The sequence below is a fragment of the Microcaecilia unicolor genome, chromosome 8 (assembly GCF_901765095.1).
Source record: "Microcaecilia unicolor chromosome 8, aMicUni1.1, whole genome shotgun sequence".
Classification (NCBI taxonomy): domain Eukaryota; kingdom Metazoa; phylum Chordata; class Amphibia; order Gymnophiona; family Siphonopidae; genus Microcaecilia; species Microcaecilia unicolor.
In genome coordinates this window covers 110,602,945-110,628,522 of record NC_044038.1, presented here as the reverse complement: position 1 = coordinate 110,628,522, position 25,578 = coordinate 110,602,945, and the positions used below count along the sequence as shown (strand labels likewise).

General features: G+C 49.4%; 1 protein-coding gene across 5 annotated transcripts in view; it reads left to right on the top strand.

Annotated features, from left to right (window-relative positions):
* LCP2 (lymphocyte cytosolic protein 2) overlaps positions 1-25,578 on the top strand; it is an 888,998-nt gene that overhangs the window by 658,459 nt on the left and 204,961 nt on the right. For 3 of the 5 annotated variants that reach the window (XM_030211063.1, XM_030211061.1, XM_030211065.1), the window contains one exon: positions 11,272-11,392. In XM_030211063.1, coding sequence (XP_030066923.1) covers positions 11,272-11,392 — 121 coding nt within the window. The remainder of the gene's footprint in view (positions 1-11,271; positions 11,393-25,578) is intronic. The other 2 variants (XM_030211064.1, XM_030211062.1) reach the window with 1 other exon arrangement.

Here is a 25,578-nt window from a genome sequence, read left to right as displayed (position 1 = left end):
TGCAAGCTGGTCTTGTATAGGCCTTGCAAACTACTGTTACAAGCTATAAGTCTAATAATACTGCATTCTGTCCTTACATTAGCAAACAGCAAAACTTCTTTCGTTAGTAAACAGTAAAACTGGATAAGGCACAAATGTCCAGTGCAGTAATAAAGTATGGCTAAACAGCCAAAAGCAGAGGTAGAGTGCATAAGTATAAGTCCATCAGTAGGCACAAAACATGAGGTTGTTCTGTTGTTCAGTAGTATTCGGGTAGTACTCATAGTATTCGAGTAGTATCCGGCTTGACACCCACCAGATAGGACTAAACAAAGATCTGGGTTTTCTAGCCCATTATAACCCGTAAAATTGTAGTGCGAACGGAGTCTATAGATATAGGGCGGGGGACTCGTCAAGGATGCCCTCTTTCGCCCCTACTGTTTCTGTTGTCTATTGAGCCGCTGCTTCGCACTCTAAAGAATGATGAACAGATAAAGGGACTGGAGGTGGGTGGAGAAGTAGTGCAGACTTTGGCATTTGCAGACGATTCGTTGATGGTGATGGGGGATCCCCAGAACTCACTGAGACAGCTTGGGATGCGAATAGAACAATATAGTGCCCTTTCAGGGTTCAAAATCAATACACATAAATCACATTGGCTCACTATATTTCCCGGGGTGGGTGACACAGGGTTAGAGGAACTGGGAGTGAAGGAACCTGAAGAAGCAATTAAGTATTTGGGAGTCCAAATCCCACAGCACCTAGCTCAGGTGTGTGCCCAGAATGTGAACAGGCTACTGGAGGACATGGCGGGCAAATTAAAGCTGTGGCAACCTCTTCCGCTCTCTTTACTTGGCAGAATAGCATTATACAATATGATGATCGTGCCCAGATGGTTATATGTATTTCAAACACTCCCGCTCTACCTTCCAAGGAAAGTGGAACGGCAAATAAATAAAATACTGCAGAAATTCCTTTGGAAGGGAAAGAAAGCGAAAATTGCTATGCGAATTCTGCATAGCCCAAGAGAATATGGGGGCCTGGGCCTCCTGAGTTTGTGATATTTGACGGTAGCCTGTGGAATTAGACATTTAAATGACTGGTTTCGACAGACAAGTGAATACTCAGCTACACATATGGAACTAAATCTGTTTGGATCAGACAGCTTTGCAGTAAGCAACATCCTCTAGAAGTCCTGCAGAAGTCACATATTTTGCCTACGGCGAGAGCGGTGTGGAAGTGGATCTGTCGTATGCATGGTTTTTCACCGAAAACTACCCCTTATTTATCAATTTGTGGTAACCCAGGGTTTGAACCTGGAAACAGTTATGCGGCATTCACAAAATGGAAAGAAAAAGGGATAAAATACCTGCATCAAGTGCTCACAGATGAAGGACAGATCAAAACATTTGCAGAATTAAGAACCCAGTATAAAATAAGATCAACGGACTATTTCCATTAGTATCAGTTAAAGCACTATGTAACTAGCTTGCCCTGGACAGACCTCACAGAGGATGTGAGGGAAGAGCTGGCAGCTGCTATATCGCTGGGGGCGCAAGTGAAAGTATCAATGGCCTTCCATCACCGCCACATCCGAGATACAATGCCAGAACCTGATTATGCGGGATATGCGGCAAAATGGAGTCGAGATTTGGGCTGCCAGATTACAGAGACTATGTTCAAGGACCATGTGCGGACACTCTGGCAGACTACAAAACTGGCAGATCATTGGGAAATACAATATAAGTTTGCACTCAGGATTTATGTGGCACCTAGAAGAGCATTCCATATGGGAGCCTCGCCAGATGGAGCATGTGGGAAGTGTCATCATGAAGGGGCCACATTGGCTCATATGTTTTGGACCTGTCCCAAAGTAGCATGGTTTTGGAAAAGTATAATATGACAAGTAACAGTGCTCTGGTCTCGGAGATGGAACTATGATCCAAAGTTGCTATTTGGCCATCCAGGGCTCAGCAAGCCAACTCCGAAAGGACTTACAGATTTTGTAAAAAGAGCTACGGTGGTAGCAAAAAAAGCAATTTTACAGGAGTGGCTTGGGAATAAACCACCATCATTGCAATACTGGAGAACTCAAATGCTCATGCTTTTACGTACAGAACATTTGGAAGTGCGAAAGCGGCCTCAGTTAAGGCAGCAATTTGAATGCAGATGGGCACCCTTTTGGGAAACTTTGACCCCCACAGCTCGGAGCCAGATACTGAACCTATAACCCTAGATGCTGATGCTTCTATAGCCTCTGCTAGTAACTGGACATACAAGGGGAGAGAAGGGAGGGTTTGGGGAAGAAGAGAGATAGGGATGGGGAGGGAAGAGGGAGTAGTTAAGGGGAAGAATAAATATAAAACAAAAACTGTTGTCATGGTGAATAATTGTAGAAACATTTATGTAATGTGCAATGTAACACCTGATTATGCAAATGTTAATAAAAAGGATTGAAACATAAACCATAAAATTGTATTGCTTTGTCACCCTCTTATCTCCATGCATATCTCCCTGTCCCTCATCCACCCTGCTCTCCCTGTCTCTCACCTGACCCACCCTCATCCTGTTAGACTGTCACTGAAATGCTTTGATGTTTCACTTATATATACTGTCATCTATCAACATTTGCTTATTTCCGATCTGACGAAGGGCTACCTTCGAAAGCTAATCAAAAATTGTATTAAGTTATGTCCAATAAAAAAGGTATCATCTTATTTTCTTTTCCATGTTTTATTTTGTTTTATTTCTATTGATTTTCCAATTAGAAATCCTCTGTGTTCATCCCATGCCTTTTTGAATTCTGCCACAGTTTTTCTTTTCTACCACCTCCCTTGGAAGGGCATTCCAGGCATCCACTACCCTCTCAGTGAAAAATAATTTTCTGACATTACTCCAAAGTCTACCACCCCGCAGCCTCAATTCATATCCTTTAGTTTTACCATTTTCCCTTCTCTGGAAAATATTTGTTTCTATATTAATACCTTTTAAGTATTTAAATGTCTGTATCATATCTCCCCTTTCCCTCCTCTCCTCTAGTGTATACATATTCAGGTCTTCCAGTCTTTTCTCATATGTCCTTTGGCGCAAGCCCCATACCATTTTTGTAGCTTTTCTTTGCACTGCTTCAAGTCTTTAGCAAGATACGGCCTCCAAAACTGAACACAACAGGGGCATCAACACCTCCTTTCTTCTGCTGGTTACACCTCTCTCTATACAGCCTAGCATCCTTCTGGCCACGGCCACCGCATTGTCACACTGTTTTGTCACCTTCAGTTCCTCAGATACTATCACCCCAAGATCCCTCTCCCTGTCTGTGCATATCAGCTTCTCACCACCTAGTACATATGTCTCCCTTGGATTTTCATTTTTCACTTCTTAGCATTGAATTTTAATTGCCAAACATTAGACCATTCTTCTAACTTCTTCAGATCCTTTTTCATGTTTTCCACTCCCTCCAGAGTGCCTACTCAGTTACAAATTCATCCAGAAAAAGGCAGACCTTACCTACTAAACCTTCAGCAAATATACTGAATAGAGTAATGGGTAATTTTAATTACCTGGATATTGACTGGGTAAATGTAACATCAGGGAATGCCAGGGTGGTAAAATTCCTTGAATAAATCAAGGACTGCTTTATGGAGCAGATGGTTCAGGAACCAACAAAAGGGGGAACAATTCTAAATGTAGTCTTTAGTGGAGCGCATGATCTGGTGCAGTAGGTAATGCTGCTGGGGCCGCTTGACAACAGTGATCATAACATGATCAGATTTGATATAAGCTGTGGAGTAAGCAAACACAGGAAATCCAATACATTAGCATTTAACTTTCAAAAAGGAGACTATGATAACTGAGAAGAATGGTTAAAGAGGAGTGGCCTAGTGGCTAGAGCACCAGTTTTGCAATCCAGAGGTGGCCGGTTTAAATCCCACTGCTGCTCCTTGTGATCTTGGGCAAGTCACTTAACCCTCCATTGCCTCAGGTATAAACTTAGATTGTGAGTCCTCCTGGGACAGAGAAATATCCAGTGTACCTGAATGTAACTCACCTTGAGCTACTACTGAAAAAGGTGCGAGCAAAATCTAAATAAATAAATAAATAAATAAAAAAAGAATCTTAGAGGAGCAGCTAAAAAAGGGTCAAAAATGTACATCAGACTTGGAAGTTGTTCTAAAATGCCATTCTGGAAGCTCAGTCCAGATACCATATTTTTCAGACTATAAGATGCACTTTTTTCCCCCAAAATTTGGGAGGAAAATGTGGGTGCATCTTATAGTCCGAATGTAGCGTACCTGCTCGCTGTGGGGGGTGGGGTGGCCAGGGCCGGTCTTAGGCCGAGGCGAGCATTGCAACCGCATAGGGCCTCGCGCTCAAAGGGGCCCCACGCGTCGCGCCTCAACTCCGCTCAGTGCTTTTTTTTGTGAGGTCCGGCTCACCTACCCACTCCCTTCCGTTCATACACCCGTGCTCCCTGTTTTGAAATCTTTAATTTACCCGAAGTCGTGGCAAACCAGCAGTAGAAGCAGCAGGCAGGCTCGTCTTCTCATCGCTTCCCTTCCCTCTCAGCGCATCCTGCCTTCCTCTGATGTAACTTCCTTTCCGCGAGGGCGGGACAAGCTGAGAGGGAAGCGACGAGGAGGCGAGCCTGCCTGCCTGCTGCTTTTACTTAATGCTGGTTTGCTAAACTTTGAGAATGTAAATTTAAGATTTCAAGGCAGGGAGCACGGTTGCACGAACGGAAAGTCAGGGAGCTGAGGGCAGGCAGGCGGGCAGGCAGGTGGGCGGGGGTTTGAACGAATCGCTGGACATGGGGAGGGTAGGAGAATTGCTGGACATGGAGGGGAGGGGAGAGAGGAGAATTGTTGGACATGGATGGCAGGGGAGGACAAATTCCACTGCAGAGCCACACAGGTTGTGCAAAACTGCTCTCCCCATATAAGAGTGTTGCACAACCTGTGGTCCTCCAGCAGATCTCTGCCACACTTTTTGCTTCAAAATTTTTTTTCCTATTTTCCTCCTCTAAAACCTAGGTGCGTCTTATGGTCCGGTGCGTCTTATAGTCCAAAAAATACAGTATATTCTATGTATTAAAAAAGGAGGAAGGAAGGCCAAATGACAGCCAGCATGGTTATAAAGTGAGGTGAAGGAAGCTTTTAGAGCTAAAAGAAAATCGTTCAGAAACGGTAAGAAGGATCCAACTGAACATAATAGGAAACAGCATGAGGAATGGCAAGTCAAATGCAAAGCGCTGATAAGGAAGGCAAAAAGAGACATTGAAAAGAATATTGAGGCAAAAACACATAGTAAAAACTTATATAGGTATATTAGAACCAAGAAGCTGACCAAAGAATCATTTGGACCACTAGATGACAGAGGAGTAAAAGGGGCACTCTGGGAAGACAAGGCCATAGCGGTCTTCACCAAGGAAGATGTGGGACAGATACCAGTGCCAGAAATAGTATTCAATGCTGACGAGTCTGAGAAACTGAATGAAATTTCTATAAACCTAGAGGATGTAATGGGACAATTTAACAAACTGAAGAGTAGCAAATCGCCTGGACCAGATGGTATACATCCCAGAGTATTGATAGAATTTAAAAATGAACTTGCAGAACTATTGTTAGTAATATGTAATTTATCTTTAAAATCAAGCGTGGCTCTGGAAGATTGGAGGGTGGCCAATATAATGCCAATTTTTAAAAAGGGTTCCAGAGGTGATCCAGGAAATTATAGACTGGTGAGCCTGATGTCGGTGCTGGGCAAAATGGTACAGACTATTATAAAGAACAAAATTACAGAGCATATTCAAAAGCATGGATTAATGAGACAAAGCCAACATGGATTTAGTGAAGGGATATCTGTTATGTTACTATGTTACTACATTTCTTTGAAGGGGTAAACAAACATACTACTACTACTACTACTACTTATCATTTCTATAGCGCTACCGGATGTACGCAGCGCTTCACACTTGAACATGGAGAGACCGTCCCTGCTCAATAGAGCTTACAATCTAATTATGACAGACAGGACAAGTAAGGGATAAGGGTTAGGACAGACAGGACATATCATGGATAGGGGACAGTTGAAAGGTTTAGGAGTTAAAAGCAGCATCAAAGAGGTGGGTTTTTAGCCTAGATTTGAAGATGGCCAGAGATGAGGCTTGGTGTACCAGCTCAGGAAGTTTATTCTAGGCATACGGTGCAGCAAGATAGAAGGAACGGAGTCGAGTTAGCGGTGGAGGAGAAGGGTGCAGATAAGAGAGATCTGCCCAGTGAGCAGAGTTCCCGGAGAGGAGTGTAGGGAGAGATGAGCATGGAGAGGTACTGAGGAGCTGCAGAGTGAATGCATTTGTAAGTCAGTAAGAGCAGTTTGAACTGAATGCGAAAACGGATACGGAGCCAATGAAGTGACTTGAGGAGAAGGCTAGTATGAGCATAACGACACTGGCGGAATATTAGTCGTGCAGCAGAATTTTGAACAGATTGAAGAGGAGAGAGATGGCTCAGTGGGAGACCTGTGAGAAGCAAGTTGCAGTAGTCTAAGCGGGAGGTGATAAGAGAGTGGATGAGGGTTCTGGTTGCATAATCAGAAAGGAAAGGGTGAATTTTGGTGATGTTGTAGAGGAAAAAATGACAGGTTTTAGCAGTCTGTTGAATATGTGAAGTGATGGAGAGGGAGGAGTCGAAGATGACCCCAAGGTTACGTGCTGATGAGACGGGAAGGATAAGCATATTATCCACAGAAATAGAGAAAGGGGGGAGAGGAGAGGTTGGTTTAGGTGGAAAGATAAGAAGCTCGTCTTGGTCATGTTTAGCTTCAGATGGCGGTGAAACATCCAGGCAGCAATGTCAGACAGGCATGCTGAAACTTTGGCCTGGATGCCTGCTGAGATTTCTGGTGTAGAGAGGTAGATCTGGGAGTCGTCAGCGTAAATATGATACTGAAAACCATGGGATGAGATCAGAGTACCAAGCGAAGAAGTATAGATGGAGAAGAGTAGAGGTCCCAGGACAGATCCCTGAGGTACACCAACTGACAGCGGGATAGAAGAGGAGGAGGATCCACCAGAGTATAGTCTAAAAGTACGTTTGGAGAGATAAGAAGAAAACCAAGAAAGAACAGAGCCTTGAAAACCAAATGAGAGAGTAGTGGATGCTTGGAATGCCCTCCCGCGGGAGGTGGTGGAAATGAAAACGGTAACGGAATTCAAACATGCGTGGGATAAGCATAAAGGAATCCTGTGCCAAAGGAATGGATCCTCAGGAGCTTAGTCAAGATCAGGAGGCGGGGCTGGTGGTTGGGAGGCGGGGATAGTGCTGGGCAGACTTATACAGTCTGTGCCAGAGCCGGTGGTTGGGAGGCGGGGATAGTGCTGGGCAGACTTATACGGTCTGTGCCCTGAAGAGCACAGGTACAAATCAAAGTAGGGTATACACAAAAAGTAGCAAATATGAGTTATCTTGTTGGGCAGACTGGATGGACCGTGCAGGTCTTTTTCTGCCGTCATCTACTATGTTACTATGTTACTATGTAAGTGAGGATAGCGTATTGAGGAGTAAACTGTGATCGACTATGTCAAAAGCAGCAGATAGATCAAGAAGGATGAGGATAGAATAAAGCCCTTTGGATCTGGCCTGGAGCAGGTCATTGGAGACTTTAGTAAACGCCGTTTCGGTTGAATGACAGGGGTGAAAGCAGGATTGAAGTGGATCAAGAATTGCTTTAGATGATAGGAAGTTGAGGCAGCGATGGTGAACAGCACGTTCAAGTATCTTGGATAGGAAAGGGAGGCGGGAGATGGGGCGATAGTTGGAGGGACAGGTAGGGTCCAATGAGGGTTTCTTTAGGAGTGGTGTTACTATGGCATGTTTGAAGGCATCGGGAACAGTCGCAGTGGAAAGTGAAAGATTGAGGATATGACAGATGAAAGGGATGACAGTGGATGAGATAGTGTTGAGTAGATGAGTGGGAATAGGGTCAGAGGAGCAGGTGGTTAGTCTTGAGGAGGAGAGAAGGAGTGTAGTTTCGTCTTCAGTGATTTCAGGAAAGGAAGAAAGGAGGTGGGGGTTGGGGGGTTGAGAGAATGGACTAAGGGAGGGAGAGGTGGGGGTGAACTGGTTGAGAATTCAAGTTTAATCTTGTGGACCTTATCGTGGAAATACTCAGCTAGAGTCTTGGGAGAAAGTGAGGGGGGAGTTGGAGGAGAAGGCACTTTGAGGAGAGAGTTGACAGTGGCGAAGAGGTGTCGAGGGTTTGAGCCAAGAGAGTTTGTCAACTGGATGTAATAGTCCTGTTTGGCGAAGAAAAGAGCAGACTGGAAGGAGGTCAGCAATAATTTGAAATGTATGAAGTCAGCATGGTCACGAGATTTTAGCCAGAGGCATTCGGCAGAACGGGCGCAGGAACGTAAGTAGCGGATTGTAGAGGTCAGCCAAGGCTGGGGTTTGGTACGTTTTACAGGATGAGGCATGGGAGGAGCGAGAGTGTCCAACGCAGAGGTGAGAATAGTGTTACAGGCCGAGACAGTCTCATTGATGGACTTGGATACCATAGCGGTAGAGAAGAGATTTGAGACGTTGGTGGGTAGGGTCGAAGGGTCGATAGCCTAAAGATTCCTAAATGTGTTGCTAAGGATTGGACATGCTGGGGAGGAGGGTGTTTAAGTGTGAAAGTTATCAGATGATGGTCGGAGAGGGGAAGAGGTGAGGCGCAGAAATGGGAGAGTGAGCAGTTTGAGGCGAGGATAAGATCGAGACAATGGCCATTCTGGTGAGTCGGGGCAGTGGAGCACAGTTGGAGATTGAAGGAAGATGTTAAAGCAAGAAACTGAGAAGTATGAGAGTCAGAGGGATCATTAGCATGAATGTTAAAATCCCCTAGAATGAGAGAAGGAGATGAGGGTGCAAGGAAGAAGGAAAGTCAGGCAACAAAGTTGGTGAGAAAGGAAGAGAGGGATTTATCAGGGGGGGGGGGGATAAATGACTGCTACTCGGAGAGGCAGAAGAGCGAATAAGCGGATGGAATGGACTTCGAAGGAAGAAAAGCAGTGTGATTGAGGTTAGAGGAGAGGTTGAAATCTACAAGAGGGCAAAAGTAGTAGCTTGACACCGCCTCCACGGCCCACCGGGCAAGGAGTATGGGAGAAAAGATAGCCTCCATGGCATAGAGCGGCGACTGAAGCAGAGTCTTCAGGGTGAAGCCAGGTTTCAGTTAGGGCAAGTAGATGGAGGGTGCGAGAGATAAAGAGATTGTGGATATAGGGGAGTTTGTTGCAGATAGAGCGGGCATTCCTCAAAGCACAGGAAAAGGGCAGGGAAGAAGGGGGGAGGAGAGGAACAGAGAGTAGATTGGAGCTATCATGGTGTGGCCTGCGTAGATAGGGTGAGAGCTGATGTGGGGGACCGGGATTGGGATTGATATCCCCAGCGGAGAGCAGGAGAAGGAGCAAGAGAGTACGGAGAAGAGTAGGAGAGGTGTGACGACGGTGACGAAGGATAAAGGTGAGCCAGTCGATATTGTGTATTGGGATTTTCAAAAGGCGTTTGACAAAGTATCTCATGAAAGACTCCTGAGGAAATTAGAGAGTCATGGGACAGGAGGTAAATGTCCTACTGTGGATTAAAAACTGGTTAAAAGATAGAAAACAGAGAGTAGGGTTAAATGGTCAGTATTCTCAATGGAGAAGTGTGAATAGTGGGGTTTCACAGTGGTCTGTGCTGGGATCACTGCTTTTTAACATATTTATATAAATAATCTAGAGGTAGGAATAACTAGTGAGGTAATTACATTTGCTGATGACACAAAGTTATTCAAAGTTATTAAATCGCAAGAGAATTGTGAAAAATTGCAAGTGGACCTTACAAAACTGGGAAACTGGGCATCCAAATGGCAGCTGACATTTAATGTGAGCAAATGCAAAGTGATGAATGTTAATAAAGAGGAACCCAAAGTATTGCTACGTGATGCAAGTTTCCACATTAGGAGTCACCAACCAGGAAAATGATCTAGGTGTCACTGTTGATGACACATTGAAACTCTCTGGTCAGTGTGCGGCGGCAGCCAAGAAAGCAAATAGAATGTTAGGTATTATTAGGAAAGGAATGGAAAGCAAAATGAGAATGTTATAATGCCATTGTATCACTCCATGGTGTGACCGCACCTCGAATACTGTGTGCAATTCTGGTTACCGCATCTCAAAAAAGATATAGTGGAATTAGAAAAGTTACAGAGAATTATAAAGGGAATGGGACAAGTTCCCTATGAGGAAAGAGTAAAGCAGCTAGTGTTTTTTTAGCTTGGAAAAGAGACGGCTGAGGAGAGATATGATAGAGGTCTATAAAATAATGATGAAATGGAATAGGTGGATGTGAATCGCTTGTTTACTCGTTCTAAAAGTACTAGGACTAGGGGGCACACAACGAAGCTATTAAGTAGTAAATTTAAAACTAATTGAAGAAAATATTTCTTCACTCAGCTTGTAGTTAAACTCTGGAATTCATTCCAAGAGAATGTGGTAAAAGCAGTTAGCTTAGCAGGGTTTTGAAAAGGTTTAGATAACTTCCTAAAAGAAAATTCTATAAGCCATTATTAAGATGGCCTTGGGGAAAATCCACTGCTTATTTCTAAGATAAGCAGCATAAAATGAATTGTACTGTTTAGGATCTTGCCAGGTACTTGTAACCTGGACTGGCCACTGTTGGAAGCGGGATGCTGGGCTTGATGAACCTTTGGTCTGTTCCAGTATTGGCAACACTTATGTTCTTATGTAATATAAGTTATACATACCCTCACTGCATTTTAGTGCCCACAGTTCCACCAGGTCTACGGCTGGTGTATTGCAAGTGCAGTTAAGGTTAGGACCACCTTTTTGCTGTCCTAACTTTAACCCAATAGTTTCTAGTTAGCAGACTGAATATTACCACTGTCTAGGAACTCCTCTCTCCACTCAGAGTTGCTCCCAAAATGCCATGATATGGCCAAGGTGGTTGGACCACATTTTCAGTGGTACTATCTGGGTAAGTGTTGCTGAATATCTGGGTATCAGCTGGTGAGAAGTTTTCTGGGTAGAAGCCCCTCCTACACAGGTAAGTTCTGCTGAGTATCGGGTCTTCAGCATGTTGGATAGTGCTACTGAGCTCCATTATTGTTTGCTGTTTATTGCTGAAAATGTCTTTTCCAGCACTGGATAGTTTTAAGATTTGCATTCAGTGTTTCTCTTGCACACTGCTAAGTTAATAATTTTCAGGTTTGAACAGGGCAATGAATAGATGACTTTATTTCTATTTCTAGCAGGTCTGCAGAGACCCATACCTCCGCCAGTCAACATCCTCTACAATTCAAATACCTTTCCTTCATCAAGAATAAACAAGAACTTGACCAGAGGCCCTCTTTCTGGGGCTAACACAGAGAGGTTTGTTGCTTTTGTTAGCGTTAGTAGTTGTATGAGGATGGGCATCACTGCACTCAAATACAGCCCATGACTGGAGGCAGATTTGAAAATAAACCAGAATTGTAAGGCTGAAACTGGATCAGTCAGCAGGTCACAAAGCTGAATAGAAACAAGCAGTAAATGAAAGCAGCAGGCCTAGAACTGGAGTTACCAAATAGGTAGTGGATCCACCTGGAGAACAGAAATTTGGCAACAAGAACTTAGGGTTCAAGAGGCTTGATAGAAAGTAGATTGATTAGCCTGCAAGATGTTGCAGATGGTTTACCAGAAACCCCTTTTAACTGAGCCCTATACAATTCCTGATACCTTGGGATGTGCTATCTGACACTGACCTTTACTTGTTCCAGGTCACTAGCTATTAGAGTGGTTTGCTACACTACAAGTCTCTATAAGGGTCTTGGCCTGACAGGAGCTGAGACAACAGCCCACACAGTTCTACAGAACTGTCTCAGGACTAGCATAGAAACAGAACAAGATAAGATCCCAACGCACTTAGTCTTTGGCAAATTTCTTAGGAATCTTTCAGAGTGCAAGCCACCAAAGAGAGAACACTCCACACTGAAGCAGCGTGTAGGGAATGTGAAGGGATATGAGACCATCTGACGAGGCTCATTTGCATAAGTCAGTAGAGGCTGAGACTTTGACTTAGCTCCTCATGTGCACTTGGGCACAGTGTTGTCAGGTGGGCGGTTTTTTCGCGACCCGCCGCGGGAAATTTTTGCCCGCGGTGGGTTGCCGGTTTTTTGGGCTCCTTTTGGGTATTTTGGGGCGGTTTTAAAAGCGTTTTTTTCGGCCGCGGTGGGGGGCGGGGTTAGTGACGTTTTGGGCGGGGCCGATGACGGGGGAGGCGGGGCCGATGACAGCGGGGGTGATGACGGCGGGGGCGGGGTGGGGGTGTCAGGGGCGGGGTTTGACTTTGGGCGGGTTTTGGGCTCGATTGGGTGGGAAAAAATTTTTCCACCTGGCAACCCTGCTTGGGCACAATGTGTAGCAAGTGTTTTCCAGCATGTTTGATTGGCCACTGGTCATGATAGGTGACACCAAGAATTCTTTGCAGGAACCACTAATAGAATGCATTCAGTTTTTTTGTTATCTTTCTAGCAGTTTTCCATGTTTCATAGCATATATCACAGTTGCTAGGACTAAGATCATGCAAGTTGTTCATCAAGCCTATATACAAATAAACATTAACCAACAACCTGTTGAAGACGTGGCCAACTTCACTTACCTTGGTAGCATTATGTCCAGTGAAGGTAAAAATGAGAGGGATGTCAATTATAGGCTTCCATATCATCATGCTGATCAATCCATAGACTGGTGGGTTGTGTCCATCTACCAGCAGGTGGAGATAGAGAGCAATCCTTTTGCCTCCCTATATGTGGTCATGTGCTGCCGGAAACTCCTCAGTATGTTCTCTATCTCAGCAGGTGGTGGTCACACACAGCAGCAGCTCTGGCTAGGTCTCCAAGCCTAATTTTTAGGTTTTGTTGAGTACCTGGGGTTGAGGGCTCTTCTTGAGCAAGTGCAAACCTGGTGGCGCCAGGTCCCTCCTTTTCTCCCCCCTCCCGCTGGCTCCGTTTAAAAAAAAAAATTTGGACGTCCTTAAGGGCGTTTATTTCGACGTTTATTTAAACGTTGATTGCAGCTACTCACTGGGACACCAGTTCGTTACAGCTCGGAGCGAGAAGCAGGTAATTTTTACCTTTTTATAGCGGGCAGGGGGTTCCCCGATCGATCTCCACGTGGCCTATGGCGTCGGAGGGCGAGGGCGCGAAGAATCGCTCCCCGGACCGCGTGTGCGCTTCTAGCAGGGATGCGGGGGTCTTAAAGTCTGATTCGCCCTTGGTGGGTGTCAGTTCGGAGGCCGGTCAGTGTCCCGGGTCTTCCTCCGGTGCGGCGGTTTTTCCCGCCATAAACGCCCATCCCCCGCTGCTCGCCTCCGCCATCTTGGCCGGCCACTCTGCTCGGACGGCTTCTTCTGGGCCGCCCTTGAGCTGGGAGACGTTAATGCCATGGCCGCCCTTGATTTGGGCGACGGCAAAAAAGCGGCTAAAGTTAAGCACCATTCTTCCCGCGCGGCTCCTTCGCGGAGTGTCGCGCCGGACGCCATCTTGGATGCGCAGCATGTTTCTCCCCCACTCTTGCGAGCGCCGGTTGAGGGTGCGTCTAGGGCTGTGGCCCAGGCTGCTGAAGTGCACAGTCTGGGGGGTTTCTCCCCCGAGTTTATTTTGCTGCTGCATCAGGCCTTCCTTATGCAAAACGCTGCCCCTTCTCCCTTGTCCGATAAAGGGGTTGAGGCCCCTAGAAGTAAACGCCCTCGGGTGGATTCCCAGGCCTTAGAGGACTCTGTTTCCTCTGATGTAGATGAGGGCAGCGTATCTGAGTTCTCCCAACGGTCCTTTGGGGATTCCTTGGAGGAGACGGATTCCCGCTCTGATGGAGCGGATGACCCCTCTGCAGCGCGGATCTTTCGCTCAGAGGATTTGCCCAACCTGTTAGTGCAGGCCATGAGCATTTTGAAGATTTCCTCTCCAGAGGACGTCTCTCCCTCAGCCCCTGTTGGCTCCGCCATTATGCTGGAGACGAAGTGCCCGCCTAGAACCTTCCACGTGCATGATGCCATGCACACCTTAATTTCGGCTCAATGGGATGTCCCGGAAGCGAGCCTCAAAGTGGCTAGGGCTATGTCCCGCCTCTATCCTTTGCCTGAAAGTGAACGGGAGGCCTTTCTTTGGCCTACCGTGGATTCTTTAATCACTGCGGTGACTAAGAAAACGGCGTTGCCGGTGGAAGGTGGCACGGCCCTAAAGGACGCCCAAGACAGAAGATTGGAGGCGGCCTTAAGGTCGTTCTTCGAGGCGGCTGCCTTAAGTTTGCAGGCCTCAGTTTGCGGCTCCTACGTGGCCAGGGTGTGCCTGACGATTGTGCAGCGGGCTTCCCCCTCGGATCCTTCCTTGAGGGCTGATTGGCCGGCCCTGGAATCGGGCTTGGCTTATTTGGCAGACTTACTGTATGATGTCTTGAGAGCCTCGGCTAAAGGTATGGCTCAGACAGTCTCTGCGGGGCGGTGGCTTTGGCTGAATCATTGGTCTGCGGACCACGCCTCTAAGTCCCGCCTGGCTAAGTTGCCTTTTAAAGGCAAGCTGCTCTTTGGGGTCGAGCTGGACAAAATTGTGACCGATCTCGGCACGTCTAAGGGCAAGAGGTTACCAGAGGTCAGGGCTCGGGCCAGTGCTCGCCCCGGTATCTCCAGAGGACGGTTTCAGGAAGCCCGTCGGTACCGCCCGGGCAAGTCGGGCTCCTCTGCCCCCTCTTCCTTCAAGAGGAACTTCTCCCCCAAGCAGCATTCCTTTCGCAGAGACCGCCGTCCCGGAGGTGCGCCCTCCGGTCCTCCCCCAGGGTCTCGTACCCAATGACGGGGTCCTGGTCCATGGCACAGCGCAGATTGGAGGACGCCTGTCCTCGTTTCTGGGCGAGTGGCCCAGGGTAACTTCAGACGCGTGGGTGCTGGAAGTCATCAGAGACGGCTACAAGCTAGAGTTCTGCCGACCCTTAAGGGTTTGTACTCTCTCCCTGCAAGTCTCCGGTCAAAGCTGTGGCAGTGCAGCAGACCTTGGACAACCTGATCCGCCTGGGTGCGGTCGTTCCGGTGCCAGAAAATCAGCTTGGCAAGGGACGTTACTCCATTTACTTTAGTAGCCTCTCCGCTTCGGGCTTGGGGCTATGTGCAGCTGTTGGGCTCTATGACGGCCACGATGGAAGTAGTGCCCTGGGCCAGGGCTCATATGAGACCACTACAACACTCTCTGCTGCAGCGCTGGACTCCGGTGTCGGAGGATTATGCTGTGTGCCTTCCCTTGGACCCAGCAGTGCACAAGGCGCTGAGCTGGTGGCTGAAGACAGACAAGTTGTCTGCAGGGATGCCTCTTGTGACCCCGGAGTGGATTGTCGTCACGACGGACGCCTCTTTGACGGGCTGGGGAGCCCACTGCTTGGGAAGGACAGCGCAGGGGCTCTGGTCTCCTGCAGAGTGGTCTATCAACCTCCTGGAACTCAGAGCCATTTGGTTGGCGCTTTTGGAGTTCCTCCCAGTACTGGCGTTGAAGCCAATACGGGTCCTGTCGGACAATGCCACGGCTGTGGCCTATGTCAACCGCCAGGGAGGTACCAAGAGCGCCCCTCTAGCCAAGGAAGCCATGAATCTATGCCAGTGGGCGGAAGCGAACCTGGAACAGCTGTCAGCGGCCCACATTGCTGGAGTCATGAATGTCAAGGCGGACTTTCTCAGTCGCCATACCTTGGATCCCGGAGAGTGGCACTTATCGGCTCGAGCGTTCTTGGACATCACGAAGCGCTGGGGCCAGCCGAGCCTAGATCTGATGGCGTCATCGGCCAATTGCCAATTGCCGCGCTTTTTCAGCAGAGGACGGGACCCTCGATCTCTGGGAGTAGATGCTCTTCTCCAACAGTGGCCGACACAGGAGCTTCTCTATGTGTTCCCGCCCTGGCCCATGTTGGGCAGGGTACTAGACCGGGTGGCAAAGCTCCGGGCCGAATAATCCTGGTGGGTCCAGACTGGCCCAGACGTCCCTGGTATGCGGACTTGATCAGGCTCTCAGTGGATGACCCTCTGCGGCTGCCAGTGGAGCAGGGCCTGTTGCATCAGGGTCCCGTGGTGATGGAGGATCCCTCCCCCTTTGGTCTTACGGCCTGGCTATTGAGCGGCAGCGTCTGAGGAAGAAAGGCTTCTCAGACAAGGTCATCGCCACTATGCTGAGAGCGAGGAAGCGCTCTACTTCTACTGCTTACGCCAGGGTTTGGCGTACCTTTGCAGCGTGGTGTGAAGCAGGCTCACTTTCTCCCTTCACTGCTCCAATTTCTTCAGTGCTGGCGTGCCTGCAAGAAGGTCTGGAGAAAGGCCTGTCGCTCAGTTCCCTTAAAGTCCAGGTAGCGGCTCTGGCTTGCTTCAGGGGCCGCCTGAAGGGTGCTTCCCTGGCTTCGCAGCCAGATGTGGTACGTTTTCTCAAGGGAGTTAATCACCTGCGCCCTCCTCTGCACTCAGTGGTGCCTGCGTGGAATCTCAACCTGGTGCTAAGAGCCTTGCAGAAGCCGCCTTTTGAACCCTTGTCGAGGGCATCTCTGAAAGACCTGACGTTGAAGGCAGTCTTTTTGGTGGCTATCACTTCAGCCAGAAGAGTTTCCGAGCTCCAGGCGCTCTCATGTCGAGAGCCTTTTCTGCAGTTCACTGAGGCAGGAGTGACTATTCGCACAGTGCCTTCCTCCTGCCCAAGATTGTTTCTCGCTTCCATGTGAATCAGCAGCTCTGTCTCCCTTCCTTTCGTAGGGAGGACTACCCAGAGGAATACTCTGCTCTCAAATTTCTGGATGTGAGACGAGTCATCATCAGATACTTGGAAGTGACCAATGATTTCCGGAAATCGGATCATCTGTTTGTCCTGTTTGCAGGTCCTCGTAAGGGTCTGCAGGCTGCTAAGCCTACAGTGGCAAGATGGGTCAAGGAAGCCATTGCAGCGGCTTATGTGGCCGCGGGGAAGGTGCCGCCTATTCAGCTGAAGGCTCACTCCACTAGAGCTCAGGCGGCCTCGATGGTAGAGGCCGGGTCCGTCTCCTTGGAAGAGATATGCAAGGCGGCAACTTGGGCATCGGCCCATACCTTCTCCAGGCATTACCGCTTGACTGTGGCTGCTCGGGCGGAGGCCCAGTTTGGAGCTTCAGTGTTGCGGTCAGGGATTTCAATGTCCCGCCCTGGGTGAGTACTGCTTCGGTACATCCCACCAGTCTATGGATTGATCAGCATGATGATATGGAAGGTAAAATTATGTATCATACCTGATAATTTTCTTTCCATTAATCATAGCTGATCAATCCATAGCCCCTCCCAGATATCTGTACTGTTTATATTCTGGTTGCATTTCAGGTTCAAGTTTAGTCTTCAGTTCCTGTTCAGGAGGACTTCGTGTTCAAGTTTTTTCAATTGGATTCTTCAAGAGTTGAGACGAGTTTGTGTTACAGTGAGCTGCTGCATTCCTCTCCCCTCCGTTTTACGGGGCTGGATTGAGACATAAATTCTGCCGGCGCTCCCTCCCGCTTCGTGCGGTTGTAGGGCAGCTTTGTACCCCTCCCTCTTCGGCGGTGTTAGGGTCAGTCAGCTCCTCCCGCGGTTGCGGTTGCAGGATAAGCCAGATCCCCCCGCATCGGCGGGGTGGTGTCCCTCCCCCGCTCCGCGGGGATGAGCTGGACGGATTCCCCTCCCCCACTTGTGTGGGGATGAGCTGGGTTAATTCCCCTCCCCCGTTTCGGCGGTGGTGAGCTGGGCAGAGTGTCCCTTTGTGGGTGTAATTCTCTAAGTGCTGAGTCCTGCGGATGGAACTTGGATATCGACATACTGAGGAGTTTCCGGCAGCACATGACCACATATAGGGAGGCAAAAGGATTGCTCTCTATCTCCATCTGCTGGTAGATGGACACAACCCACCAGTCTATGGATTGATCAACTATGATTAATGGAAAGAAAATTATCAGGTATGATACATAATTTTACCTTGGCAAGATGGTATCCCCACTTTAGGCCATGTGGAAAGAACATAATCACTTATCGGTAGGGCTGACTCTGCACCCACAATCTCTAGCAGCTGTCTCAAGTTGAGAGCACACTCACACCTAATCTCTCAGGACTGTCTCACAGAGAGATAATAGAAAACTGGCACACATAACAGAGAAAAGGGAGAGCTAGTCACGATAACACAAAGAGTTGTGAGTATTCATATACCCCCATTAGTATTCACAAGTAATAATACAGGGGGTCAATACTCAGTCAGCGGTGCTCAGCATTTTGCCTTCAGTGCTATACCCAGAAATTCAATGCTGGGTCATGTCCGGGCTTGAGCACTGAAAACCAGTTACACCATAGACAATTAAATGCAATATTCAGCTTAAAGATAGTACTGACTTTTATACGGTCCTATTTATAAAGTGACTTTGGCCAGTTTTAACTGACTAAGATCCGACTTTGCCACCGGAACAGCCCCAAAATAGCTGGTTTTGAGATAGGTGCTAACTCTTTATTTTCAGCAGTGCTAACCAGGTAACCTAGCACTGAATAAACAATTTAACAGGCCAAATGCCATTTCTGGCTGGTTAAATCGCTTGAATATCAACCCCTTAATTTCTAATTTATATACCACTAAAGCGAATGCTACATACCTGTAGAAGGTATTCTCCGAGGACAGCAGGCTGATTGTTCTCACTGATGGGTGACGTCCACGGCAGCCCCTCCAATCGGAAACTTCACTAGCAAAGGCCTTTGCTAGTCCTCGCGCGCCCATGCGCGGCCGTCTTCCCGCCCGTACCGGCTCGTGTTCGTCAGTCCCATATGTAGCAAAACAAAGCAAGGGAAGACACAACTCCAAAGGGGAGGCGGGCGGGTTTGTGAGAACAATCAGCCTGCTGTCCTCGGAGAATACCTTCTACAGGTATGTAGCATTCGCTTTCTCCGAGGACAAGCAGGCTGCTTGTTCTCACTGATGGGGTATCCCTAGCCCCCAGGCTCACTCAAAACAACAACCATGGTCAATAGGGCCTCGCAACGGCGAGGACATAACTGAGATTGACCTAAAAAATTTACCAACTAACTGAGAGTGCAGCCTGGAACAGAACAAACATGGGCCTAGGGGGGTGGAGTTGGATTCTAAACCCCGAACAGATTCTGAAGCACTGACTGCCCGAACCGACTGTCGCGTCGGGTATCCTGCTGCAGGCAGTAATGAGATGTGAATGTGTGGACAGATGACCACGTCGCAGCCTTGCAAATCTCTTCAATAGTGGCTGACTTCAAGTGGGCTACCGACGCTGCCATGGCTCTAACATTAAGAGCCGTGACATGACCCTCAAGAGCCAGCCCAGCCTGGGTGTAAGTGAAGGAAATGCAATCTGTTAGCCAATTGGATATGGTGCGTTTTCCCACAGCCACTCCCCTCCTGTTGGGATCAAAAGAAACAAACAATTGGGCGGACTGTCTGTTGGGCTGTGTCCGCTCCAGATAGAAGGCCAATGCTCTCTTGCAGTCCAATGTGTGCAGCTGATGTTCAGCAGGGCAGGAATGAGGACGGGGAAAGAATGTTGGCAAGACAATTGACTGGTTCAGATGGAACTCCGACACAACCTTTGGCAAGAACTTAGGGTGAGTGCGGAGGACTACTCTGTTATGATGAAATTTGGTGTAAGGGGCCTGGGCTACCAGGGCCTGAAGCTCACTGACTCTACGAGCTGAAGTAACTGCCACCAAGAAAATTACCTTCCAGGTCAAGTACTTCAGATGGCAGAAGTTCAGTGGCTCAAAAGGAGGTTTCATCAGCTGGGTGAGAACGACATTGAGATCCCATGACACTGTAGGAGGCTTGACAGGGGGCTTTGACAAAAGCAAACCTCTCATGAAGCGAACAACTAAAGGCTGTCCTGAGATCGGCTTACCTTCCACACGGTAATGGTATGCACTGATTGCACTAAGGTGAACCCTTACAGAGTTGGTCTTGAGACCAGACTCAGACAAGTGCAGAAGGTATTCAAGCAGGGTCTGTGTAGGACAAGAGCGAGGATCTAGGGCCTTGCTGTCACACCAGACGGCAAACCTCCTCCATAGAAAGAAGTAACTCCTCTTAGTGGAATCTTTCCTGGAAGCAAGCAAGATGCAGGAGACACCCTCTGACAGACCCAAAGAGGCAAAGTCTACACTCTCAACATCCAGGCCGTGACAGCCAGGGACCGGAGGTTGGGATGAAGAAGCGCCCCTTCGTCCTGTGTGATGAGGGTCGGAAAACACTCCATCTCCACGATTCTTCGTGAGGACAACTCCAGAAGAAGAGGGAACCAGATCTGACGCGGCCAAAAAGGAGCAATCAGAATCATGGTGCCTCGGTCTTGCTTGAGTTTCAACAAAGTCTTCCCCACCAGAGGTATGGGAGGATAAGCATACAGCAGACCCTCCCCCCAGTCCAGGAGGAAGGCATCCGATGCCAGTCTGCCATGGGCCTGAAGTCTGGAACAGAACTGAGGGACTTTGTGGTTGGCTCGAGATGCGAAGAGATCCACCAAGGGGGTGCCCCACACCTGGAAGATCTGTCGCACTACACGGGAATTGAGCGACCACTCGTGAGGTTGCATAATCCTGCTCAACCTGTCGGCCAGACTGTTGTTTACACCTGCCAGATATGTGGCTTGGAGCACCATGCCGTGACGGCGAGCCCAGAGCCACATGCTGACGGCTTCCTGACACAGGGGGCGAGATCCGGTGCCCCCCTGCTTGTTGACGTAGTACATGGCAACCTGGTTGTCTGTCTGAATTTGGATAATTTGGTGGGACAGCCGATCTCTGAAAGCCTTCAGAGCGTTCCAGATCGCTCGTAACTGCAGAAGATTGATCTGCAGATCGCGTTCCTGGAGGGACCAGCTTCCTTGGGTGTGAAGCCCATCGACATGAGCTCCCCATCCCAGGAGAGACGCATCCGTGGTCAGCACTTTTTGTGGCTGAGGAATTTGGAAAGGACGTCCCAGAGTCCACCAATACAGGGATTTGAGAAAACTCGTGGACAGGTGGATCACGTCTTCTAGATCCCCAGCAGCCTGAAACCACTGGGAAGCTAGGGTCCATTGGGCAGATCTCATGTGAAGGCGGGCCATGGGAGTCACATGAACTGTGGAGGCCATGTGGCCCAGCAATCTCAACATCTGCCGAGCTGTGATCTGCTGTGACGCTCGCACCCGCGAGACGAGGGACAACAAGTTGTTGGCTCTCGCCTCTGGGAGATAGGCGCGAGCCGTCCGAGAATCCAGCAGAGCTCCTATGAATTCAAGTTTCTGCACTGGGAGAAGATGGGACTTTGGGTAATTTATCACAAACCCCAGTAGCTCCAGGAGGCGAATAGTCATCTGCTGGACTGCAGGGCTCCTGCCTCGGATGTGTTCTTCACCAGCCAATCGTCGAGATATGGGAACACGTGCCACCCCAGCCTGCGAAGAGCCGCTGCTACTACAGCCAAGCACTTTGTGAACACCCTGGGCGCAGAGGCGAGCCAAAGGGTAGCACACAGTACTGGAAGTGACGTGTGCCCAGCTGAAATCGCAGATACTGTCTTTGAGCTGGGCAGTATCGGGATATGTGTGTAGGCATCCTTCAAAGTCCAGAGAGCATAGCCAATCGTTTTTCCTGAATCATGGGAAGAAGGGTGCCCAGGGAAAGCATCCTGAACTTTTCTTTGACCAGATATTTGTTCAGGGCCCTTAGGTCTAGGATGGGACACATCCCCCCTGTTTTCTTTTCCACAAGGAAGTACCTGGAATAGAATCCCAGCCCTTCCTGCCCGGATGGCACGGGCTCGACCGCATTGGCGCTGAGAAGGGCGGAGAGTTCCTCTGCAAGTACCTGCTTGTGCTGGAAGCTGTAAGAGTGAGCTCCCGGTGGACAATTTGGAGGTTTTGAGGCCAAATTGAGGGCGTATCCTTGCCAGACTATTTGAAGAACCCACTGGTCGGAGGTTATGAGAGGCCACCTTTGGTGAAAAGCTTTCAACCTCCCTCCGACTGGCAGGTCGCCCGGCACTGACACTTGGATGTCGGCTATGCTCTGCTGAGCCAGTCAAAAGCTCGTCCCTTGCTTTTGCTGGGGAGCCGAGGGGCCTTGCTGAGGCGCACGCTGCTGACGAGAGCGAGCGCGCTGGGGCTTAGCCTGGGCCGCAGGCTGTCGAGAAGGAGGATTGTACCTACGCTTACCAGAAGAGTAGGGAACAGTCTTCCTTCCCCCCAAAAATCTTCTACCTGTAGAGGTAGAGGCTGAAGGCTGCCGGCGGGAGAACTTGTCGAATGCGGTGTCCCGCTGGTGGAGCTGCTCTACCACCTGTTCGACTTTCTCTCCAAAAATATTATCCGCACGGCAAGGCGAGTCCGCAATCCGCTGCTGGATTGTATTCTCCAGGTCGGAGGCATGCAGCCATGAGAGTCTGCGCATCACCACACCTTGAGCAGCGGCCCTGGATGCAACATCAAAGGTGTCATACACCCCTCTGGCCAGGAATTTTCTGCACGCCTTCAGCTGCCTGACCACCTCCTGAAAAGGCTTGGCTTGCTCAGGGGGGAGCGCATCCACCAAGCCCGTCAACTGCCGCACATTGTTCCGCATGTGTATGCTCGTGTAGAGCTGGTAGGACTGAATTTTGGCCACGAGCATAGAAGAATGGTAGGCCTTCCTCCCAAAGGAGTCCAAGGTTCTAGAGTCCTTGCCCCGGGGGCGCCGAAGCATGCTCCCTAGAACTCTTGGCCTTCTTTAGGGCCAAATCCACAACTCCAGAGTCGTGAGGCAACTGAGTGCGCATCAGCTCTGGGTCCCCATGGATCCGGTACTGGACTCAATCTTCTTGGGAATGTGGGGGTTAGTTAATGGCTTGGGTCCAGTTCGCCAGCAATGTCTTTTTTAGGACATGATGCATGGGTACTGTGGACGCTTCCTTAGGTGGAGAAGGATAGTCCAGGAGCTCAAACATTTCAGCCTGGGCTCGTCCTCCACAACCACCGGGAAGGGGATGGCCGTAGACATCTCCCGGACAAAGGAAGCGAAAGACAGACTCTCGGAGGAGAAAGCTGTCTTTCAGGAGAGGGAGTGGGATCAGAAGGAAGACCCTCAGACTCCTCATCAGAGAAATATCTGATGTCTTCCTCTTCTTCCACACGAGGCCTCACCCTCGGTGTCAGACACAAGTTCACGGACCTGTGTCTGCAACCGTGCCCGGCTCGACTCCGTGGAACCCCAGCCACGGTGGGAGCGTCGAGAGGTAGACTCCCTCGCCCGCACCGGCGAAGCTCCCTCCGCCGACGTAGTCGGGGAGCCTTCCTGGGAGGCCGACCGCAGTCGGTACCGCACGCAAGCACCGACGCCGGATACCTCACCCCGGTGCGATGGGCCAGCCGGCGCCACGCTCGACGGTACCGGTGGCGCAAGCACCCCCGGTACCGGAGGGGTAGGGCGCAACAGCTCTCCCAGAATCTCTGGGAGAACGGCCTGGAGGCTCTCGTTCAGAGCGGCTGCAGAAAAAGGCATGGAGGTCGATGCAGGGCGTCGATGTCAGAGTCTGTTCCGGGCGTGGAGGCTGTTCCGGGCTGTCCAGAGTGGAGCGCATCGACACCTCTTGGACAGAGGGTGAGCGGTCCTGTCGGTGCCGATGCCTGCTGGGTGCGACTCCCTCGGCGACCCAGAGCTCTCGGTGCCGACACGGGAAGGGGACCGGTTGTCGATGCTTCTTCGATTTTTTGGAGCGAAGCATGTCACCGGCGCTTCCGGCACCGACGAGGAGGACGTAGAATCCAAACCGTCCTCTTCCTCGGGGCCGAGGACCGAAGAGGGTCAGTCTCGGGGGGGCTGTACCGCAGGAGCCCTCAGTGGTAGGGGGAGACCCCACCCGAAGGCTCACCGCCCACCAGCAGGGGAATGGACAGCCTCACCTGCACTCCAGACGAAGCACCACCGTCCGCGACATCAGCAGACGAGGTCCCGGTACCCACCGGAAGTCGATACAGTCGTCCGATGTCTCCGCGCCGATGCAGATGGCGATTGCCTCGATACACTCGATGCACTGGCGACTGAGGATGAAGGTCTGGACGCTGACGACGTCGATGCACTCGATACCCCGGTGCCGATTGCCGACGAAGAGCCGAGAACAAAATGTTCCACTGGGCTAACCTCGCTACCTGAGTCCGCTTTTGTAAAAGCGGAACACAGACTACAGGCTGAGGGCGGGTGCCCAGCCCCAGACACTGAAGACACGACGCGGTGCCTATCAGTGAGCGAGATTACCCGGGCGCACTGGGTGCAGTTCTTGAAGCCGCTGGAAGGCTTCGATGTCATGGGCGGAAAAATCACGCCGGCGAGATCAAAACTCGAAATGACGAAAATTGGCACCACAAAAATAGGGAGAAGGAAATTTCGACCGAGGCCTAACTAAGGCCTACCCCGACGACGAAAGAAAACTTACCGGGGCGAAAGCTCGAAATACGGGAAGGGAAAAACCAAAAAGGGTCTTCCCGAAACACTTTCTCAACTTTCTCAGAAGAAACGAGTCGAAAACGACGCGCGAGGTCAACTTTCGGGGCACGAACGGCGAAACACGACCGTAACCGAGCGCGGACAAAAGAAGACTGACGAACACGAGCCGGTTCGGGCGGGAAGACGGCCGCGCATGCGCGGTGCGCATGGGCGCGCGAGGACTAGCAAAGGCCTTTGCTAGTGAAGTTTCCGATTGGAGGGGCTGCCGTGGACGTCACCCATCAGTGAGAACAAGCAGCCTGCTTGTCCTCGGAGAATCTTGAATTAAGTGACGTGACAACAAGTCAGTGAATTCACCTCACATCCAGGGATGGACAGGAAGGAAAGAGCTCTTTCTTCCAATTTCCTGGCACAAATACCACCCTTTTGAAGAGTCTCAGTCACTTCATTCTTACACATATAGGGCGGATGCAGTTTACTGTACCTTGGAAAGGATTTGTATTTGTATCCCTTCCAAGCATCAATAATTGCCTGGCAGAACTAAAGTTGAGAACAGATTTTAGGTTTGTAGTGATTTATTGCAAAAATAAAGAATGTCAGCACTTTAAAAAATGAGATAATTATTTCTCAGTAACAGTTTGCTGTGCAGCTAACAAAATGTTTCTTATACCAACCAATATTAATTTCCTGAACGAATCCTAAATACCACAAATTCTGTCTTGCACGTTGCAATAACAAAAGTAATTTTTAGCTAACTAACCCAAGAAATAATTAAAGCTAGAGTCCAGAAAGGGTGCTGACTCCAATCTAATTTCTTGGACACAGCAGCAGCTGTGGGATCAGGTGGGGAAAATAAATACATAGAAGGCAGAATTCTGGAATGGTCTTTCTAATTGGTTTGATCAGAGCTCACCAGAGGTAGTGGAAGGAATCTCAATTCTTCTTTCAGGAACCAATCATACTGAGGCGCTGGGAAAAAGTTGTTTACCACTGTAGGGCCTTCTTGGCTCCAAGGTCTCCTGAGCCACTCTAAGGGTTGAGAAGGCCTGGGTGCTTTTGTGTACATAGCAGAAGAACACCCCTCACATCGATATCCCCC